Source organism: Leuciscus leuciscus, assembly GCF_965113295.1.
Source record: "Leuciscus leuciscus genome assembly, chromosome: 2".
Lineage (NCBI taxonomy): Eukaryota > Metazoa > Chordata > Actinopteri > Cypriniformes > Leuciscidae > Leuciscus > Leuciscus leuciscus.
Window position 1 is genome coordinate 54,654,946 of NC_138726.1, and position 7,795 is coordinate 54,662,740.

The following is a 7,795-nucleotide window of genomic DNA, read 5'->3' on the forward strand; positions in this document are numbered from 1 at the left end:
ACATTTTATTTTCAGGTCTATGCTCAAAAAGTGATTAACAGGTAATAAATGCATCATAACTATTCCATAAATATAATTTAGTACCATAAAATCCCCATATAATACAAAATATGAAATAAAAAACATTATCGAATTAAAATATGATACATTCATTTCATCAAAAAAAAAAATGTTTTACAATTTTTGACCACCACGCAAAGAGGCTAACTTATAAACAATGTCTATTTTTTTAATTAAAACCATAAAACACGAATATTAGGTGAGTATCAGAATATATTTCACTATATGCTGCCGGTGTCAAAGCCTTTAGGTTAGTTTATCCGTCCATCTGGAAACACCTGCAATAAAAAGGCCATCCTTTTCTCCTAACACCTTCACACTCCTCTTCTTTGATAAAAGCATTTTAAATGGAGTCTACAATTATTTTCCACTCTCACTCACTTTTGCTCCTTTACTTTTAAAAGGCATTTCATTCTGTAAGGATTCGTCTCACCCAAGAGAGCTTTCCATCTAACAAACACTATAAAGAATTCATGTTTTTCCCCAGGATCTGAAAGGTGTCTGATTTAGGTGTGTGTACATCTGTGTTTGTGTGAGGAAGAAAGGAGAAGAAGATGCGTAGATGTGGATGTAATATGCATGACCAAAACAAGCAAAGAGCTGGTGAAAAGAATTCTAAATGTGCGAGGCCCTTGGAAAGCCCTTTTTTCTTCTTCTCTGAGCATCTGTCTCTCTCTCTGTCTGTCTGTCTGCCTATCTATACACACATGACTGAATTTATTTTTCTCAAACTCCCCCTAGTCAATAATTGTATCACTTAAAACTCGTCTTTAAACACCAAAATGACATATTTAAACGTCTTTTCCTTGAAAAAACATTCTTCATGCCTTAAAATAGCTTGAATGTAACTCGACACCCTTGCCTCATTTAGTAAACGCGGTTCAATGAATATGCAAATGAGCCCCGCCTCCACTCACTCACTCAGCTCAGAGATCCACTCGTTGACGATCACACGTTGACTTGATTGGTTACAAGGTATTTTGTGACATCAGAAACACCAGCAATTTTGTTCTAAACATGCTTGAAATTAATTTTGTCGCCAAATTTAAAATAGTATTAAAATATTTGTATTTTATTTTAAGCAGAGCTGGAAACTATCAAGACCAATATTTTATTTGATTAATATTTTTAGAATCACTACATAAACTCCATGCTCCCATTTGGGTCATTTTTCAGGTTTTGATGACTTCTGACTGGCAGTAATCTCTCTCACTACTCCCTGGTTCTCCAAAGGTATTTTATTTTATTTTATTTTATTTTATTTTATTTTATTTTATTTTATTTTATTTTATTTTATTTTATTAATTATTATTTTATTATTATTATTTATTTTTATTATTTTATTATTTTTTTATTTTATTTTTATTTTTTTTATTATTATTAGAGCTGGAATCTATCGTGACGGATAAATCCACAGGTGCAGTACCGCCTCCAGCCTGAGCGGCGCTGTCTGAGATCTGATTCCCACTTCAGCGTCTCGCTCCGCCTAAGGAAGCCGCAGAAGGAACTTTGACCACTTCAGCTGTTAGCCTAGCAGCGGAGACACACATCTCCGTTATTGTTTACTACTGGTCTCTTATTTATTCGACCAGCCCTTTTAAAAAGATGTGGTTTATTTATTTACTCAGCTGGTTGTCGCTGGTGATACAGATATGTTTCGTTACTCTCGCTATTGGTGAGTTTTATGTTGCTGCTGTTAGCCGCTAACCTCCTTTTGCTGACGCGACCAAAGCAATCCCTCAGCTCGCGCGCCTTATTATCAATCAAATATCCGTTTATTTTCATTAAATAGAAGCTTTTGGGAAAATAACGATGTAGAATAGAATAACAGTGGGACGAGCTCAGACAAAACCTCCCTCATATCTATCTCTTTGACTAAAGTCATATTATATAAGAATCGATAAGCTCATTGTGTTTCAAGCTTTTGAGTTTTTGTATTTCTAACTGTATGGTTGCAGAATACAGGATTGTTTTGATTAGTATTCGCTCCGCCCATTAATATGAGACCCGTTAGGGTAAAGTTACATCTGACAGGACACTTATTTTAATTACAGGTCATTTAATATATATACATATAATGTATGTGTATATATAATTGTCTATTGCATATATATATGATGGCTAATTTTATTATTTCAATTCTGTGCCACATGATGATGATGATTGGAGATAAAAACAGTCAAATGTCTCTGTCCACGTAGGCAGTCAGATGTGTTCATGATGAGGATTGAGAACTTGGCAACATGTCAAAGCAGCAGTTCCACCTGTACCTGTATTTATACACCTGTACCTGTATTAATGCACCTGTGTTTACTCTTACTCTAGCACTGAATGTATAAGACACTTGATGGATGGATAGATAGATCGCTCTTGCACTTTTACACACTTGTAAGATCTGAATGACGTGTTTGTTTAGATGTTTATTGGTAGTTTTTCTCAGTTTGTTATTTGTCCTCACAGCTGCAGGCCTGTATTACCTGGCGGAGTTAATAGAGGAGTACACAGTCGCCACCAGTCGCATTATAAAATATATGATTATGGTGAGTATTGTGTCATTATATAAAACTTGCATTATTAGGGATGCATCCACATAGAGTAAAATCGCAGGAACTCGAGCCATATCTAGAGAACAGGACACAAATCCAGTTTGGGATTTTAGGCTTGTCAACACTTTCATTTTGTGAGAGCTGAAATCTGATCCGACTGTTCAGACAGTGTTGTCATGAGTGTGTTTGGATTGGTGGTTATAGTGCTGATGTAAGCGGCAACATGTTGCATCTTTACAAGGTGCTTGAATTTGACTTGAAAACACCCATATTTATGAAAAGTGCTTGAATTTAAAAAAAAGACATATATGTGAAATTATTGCTTAATCTTATTGATGTTAAATCTTTTCACACACAATTAACGCTGCCGTCATTTTGCATTTGTTTCATCAGTTTATTTATCTATTAACCTTTTTTAGAATTTGAAAGATAATAAAGATATTTTTTGATAAATTAAATTAAATTCACATTTATTTGTATAGCGCTTTTCACAATACACATCGTTTTAAAGAGGCTTTACAGAAAATGCATGAGTCCACATTACAATTTACAGTGATCTGTTATCAGAGGAATTTATGTATTTCAGAAATGTACATGTACAAAATCACAGTTAGCTAAAAATGTATTAATTTAAACAATGTAATAATTTAAGGCAGAAACAATGAGCTCATTGAAGTAATGAATACTTGTTTGTTAATGAATGATTGTGACATATAGAAAATGTAGCATTGGTGATGTCACCTGAAGATCTCTGATTGTAGTCCTTGAAGAGTCTGACAGTGTCTGTACGAAGCCTGGCGTGAGGTAACGTTGGCTGTGCTTCATGTCTCTGGTCTCTCAGTTCTCCACAGCGGTTCTGGTCGGGCTCTACGTGTTCGAGGGCTTCCCGACGCTCATGATGGGAGTGGGTCTCTTCACAAACCTGGTTTACTTTGGTCTTCTGCAGACGTTTCCATACATTATGCTGACCTCGCCAAACTTTATCCTGTCATGTGGTGCGTAATGGAGACATTCACAGTCTGTATGTTTTACAAGTGTTCTCCTCTCATCCTTATTGTTGCTCTCCTTTCCAGCACTGGTCGTTTTAAACCACTATATGGCCTTCCAGTATTTTGCGGAGGAGTACTATCCTTTCTCTGAGGTATGATATATCTTATATAAAATGTTTTTTTGTTTTTTTTTACTGACCAAAACAATGTAATCTCAAACCCAGGAGTTTTTTAGATTTAGGGTGATAAATGAAAAAGTGGAAAAAATTTGAAAGTTTAGTGTTGGTAAGACTTGTTTCTGAAAGAAGTCTCTTCTGCATTTATTTGATCAAAAATACAGTAAAATTGCTAAATATTATTACAATTTAAACTAGCCATTTTCTATTGTAATATCTTTTAAGGTGTAATTTATTTCTGTGATCAAAGCTGAATTTTCAGCATCATTACTCCAGTCTTCAGTGTCACATGATCCTTCAGAAATCATTCCTGGACCACAAAACCAGTCACATGGGTACATTTTTAATTGAGATTTACACATCACATGAAAGCTGAATAAATAAGCTTTCCATTGATGTTCGGTTTGTTAGGATATGACAATATTTGGCTGAGATGCAACTATTGTAAAATCTGAAATCTGAGGGTGCAAAAAAATCAAAACATTGATAAAATCGGCTTTAAAGTTGTGCATTTATGTATGATGCATTCACACACAAAAATAAATGTTTTATATTGTTACGGTAGGTAATTTACTAAATATCTTCATGGAACATGATATTTACCTAATATCCTAATGATTTTTGGCATAAAAGAAAAATTGATAATTTTGACCCATACAATGTATTTTTGGCAATTGCCACAAATATACCCGTGCGACTTGTGACTGGTTTTGTGATCCAGGGTCACATATGATGTATTTGCTGCTCAAGAAACATTTCTGATTATTATCAATGTGTTGCTTAATATTTTTGTCGAAAGCGCCATTCATATTTTTATGGATTTTTTTTTGATGAATAGAAAGCACAGCATTTAAATGAAATAGAAACCTTTAGTAACATTATAAGTCTTTACTATCAACTTTGATTAGTTTAATGCTGTGTATTAATTTCTTTAAACCATAACGTTAGGCTGACTAAATGATGTCTGTATTTGTAAGTGTAGGTGAACTAGAGGATGGAGTTGAGACTGACTGTGTTTTCAGGTTCTGGCGTACTTCACGATATGCCTGTGGGTGATTCCTTTCTCCTTCTTCGTGTCTCTCTCTGCCGGGGAGAACGTCCTTCCATCCACTGTGCAGCAGGGAGGTGAGAGACACGTCACGAAACTACCCTTAGGCACTACTAACCCTGTGATATAACGGGGAAAACAGAAGAAATCTGTATGCAATTATTGGTGTTTTTCACAGTCATTAAAAGTAATTTGATTAATACATTATTTCTGAATATGTCAAAAATGTGCAAAAGTGTGCGAGGCTTCTTCAGAATCAAAGCAAAAGCTTTTCAATTTAATATAGAGACTTTTGATTGAACCAAACGGAGCAGATGAGTTTAACAGAGCACTATATAATGGAATTTAGTAGGATTGTAACTAGTATTTTTTTTTTAAATAAATTGAATAATACAAATGTAATATTTTATTAAAAATAAATCTGCTTCATTTTAATTTACATGCCCTGAATAATATTCAAATGTGCATTTTACTTTTTTGTTTTTCAGTTTAATTAAATAAAAGTAATGAATAAAATAAGAAACAAATTGTTTTATAAAAAAATAAAATTGCTTCATTGTAATTTACGTGCCTTTGAAAAATATTCAAATCTGCATTTTACCTTGAACGTTGTTTTTCAGTTTAATTAAAAGTAATTAATAAAATAATACAATGTTTTTCTGTAATTTACGTGCCTTTGAAAAATATTCAAATGTGCATTTTTCTTTGAACATTGTTTTTCAGTGTAGTTAAATAAAAATAATTAACAATAATATTAAATATTTGTATAAAAAATATGCTTCTTGTATGGTAGCTTTTGTAATTTACATGCCTTCAAAAAATATATTAAAATGTTAATTTTCTAAAATGTTACAATTTTTAAAGTTTTTTCAGGGATGTTCTTCAAAAATGTGTGTATCATTGTTTTATAATATATTTTAAAATGTTAGGCCCACTTCTACCCTGTAGTTGGATGTGTTGGACAGTGCTACTATACACACTTATCCTCATATATTGATGCTTTTCTGTGTGTGTGTGTGTGTGTGTGTGTGTGTGTGTGTGTTTCTCAGATGACGTGGTGTCGAACTACTTCACTAAAGGCAAGCGGGGCAAGCGCTCGGGAATCCTGCTCATCTTCTCCTTCTTGAAGGAGGCCGTTCTGCCGAGCCGACAGAAGATGTACTGATGAAGCAGTGGAAATGAGCATCGGACGGAGGGGTTTGGGAGGGTTTGATCCCCTTTCATTGGACAGCATCTTTTTTTTGTGGGAGGGATTCGTTTGCAATGATGATCATGAGATTGAATCTGTAGGACCACATCAGAACAAACGCGCACAAACTCTGAATGAACTTATCAGTCTGTTGATTCATGATGAGAGTCGCAGCTCATTTTTTTCTTAGGCGTCTAAAAGCCATGAAAGGACTTCAGAAGTCTTTAATTTTTAAAGGCTTAATCTTTTGACTCGTCTGTATGTGGATGATTGTGGAAGGGGCTTCGGCTTCATAGCGGCGCTAGAGGCTCCTGCTGATTTTCTTCTAATCGCATCACTTCAAAAGCCAATGTTTGTGTTCGCTCATGAATGAACTGATGTGTCTGGATTCTGTGTTCACATTTTAAAGGAATGTTTTCCCCCGAATCCAGTGTTTATTCTTCAGTTTGCTCACCGTCGGTACATAGTCACGCCTCACACTACAAGTATTTGCTTTGAAGTAGGACATTAACAAAGTAATTTTTTCATTATCTGATGTTAAGAAGGATTGTTTACGTACTTTCTGCTCCATTTGAGCTTTATAAGTCCATTTTATATCACCCGGTGGTTTGAGGATTAAAGAAAAGCTAGTTTTTGGGTAAAATATTGCTTTAAATATACTGTAATCATGAGAGCCATAGTGTTGGCCAGGCTTCATTTGTGTGCTGTACAAAAATCTAATAAAATTCAGTTGTATGAGTTTTTAAAAGGTAAACATTGTCATGTACAAGTAAAGATCTGATGTGAATGGGTCACATTTCACCTCAAAATTATGAGGAATTTTTTTTTTTTTTTGCATTACGATTTTTAAGATTAAAGGCGAGCATTGTTTTTCAGTCGAATTAAAAAATAAAAATATTATTAAAAATAAATGTTTTTTTTAATTTACATGCCTTATTCAAATGTTAATTTTAATAAAACAATTTTTTTAAGTTTCAGAGGTGTTCAGATCCATAAAAAATATGTATATTATGATATTATTAAATGTGCTTAATTATTAGAAAAAGTTTATTTAAAAGGTCTTCATCAAACAAAATATTTTCAGGAATAATGTGATCTGGACGTGTTCATCCTCATGAACATGTTATGTGAGATTCACCCAAGCAGAACTATAATTTATATATATATATATATATATATATATATATATATATATATATATATGTATATGTATTGTGTGTGTATATGTATATATATATGTATGTGTATATGTATATATATGTATGTATATGTATATATATATATATTTAAAATCTGGGTTGTATAATATAGCTCTGACCAAAATGCAGATGTGAAGAACTTCTAATAAATGATCGGAATGACTCAGAAGAACTGCCTGTAAGCGCTGTCTGTACCGACTCTTCCTCTGTACGGACACATTTGCGCTCCTCTTTATCTGACAGTCGTGATCTTGTTCTCGGGAGTGCGAGGTTGAGGAAAGGTCAGCACACATTCACATCAGGAAGCTCTCATCTGGGAGCGAATCACTTAGGAGGGTGGAAGTTGCCCTTTGCTGGACCTTTTTTTAATCCGACTATTTTGTGGCTTGTTTCGTAATGGCTGAGGTTAAAGTCGACATACGGAAACCTGGCTCTAGTTCAGTGTAAAAGGGCATCCGTTTTCTTACACGTCAAAAATGAAGACAAGCGTCCTTTGGGATCTAATGCAGTGACGCCAGCAGAGCTTTGCAGAGTTTTGGGTCGCTGCAACTTCGACCTTCCATGACACATCCCAAACCCAATTCAGAG

The 7,795-nt window shown here is 34.2% G+C and overlaps 1 protein-coding gene across 1 annotated transcript; it reads left to right on the plus strand.

Annotated features, from left to right (window-relative positions):
- Positions 1 to 1,555: 1,555 nt before the first annotated feature.
- Positions 1,556 to 6,762, plus strand: tex261 (testis expressed 261). Its single transcript, XM_082162455.1, has 6 exons — positions 1,556 to 1,735; positions 2,521 to 2,600; positions 3,448 to 3,601; positions 3,680 to 3,747; positions 4,794 to 4,896; positions 5,869 to 6,762. The coding sequence occupies exons 1-6, from the start codon at positions 1,666 to 1,668 to the stop codon at positions 5,982 to 5,984; spliced, it is 591 nt and encodes a 196-aa protein (XP_082018581.1). The 5' UTR covers positions 1,556 to 1,665; the 3' UTR covers positions 5,985 to 6,762.
- Positions 6,763 to 7,795: the final 1,033 nt, after the last annotated feature.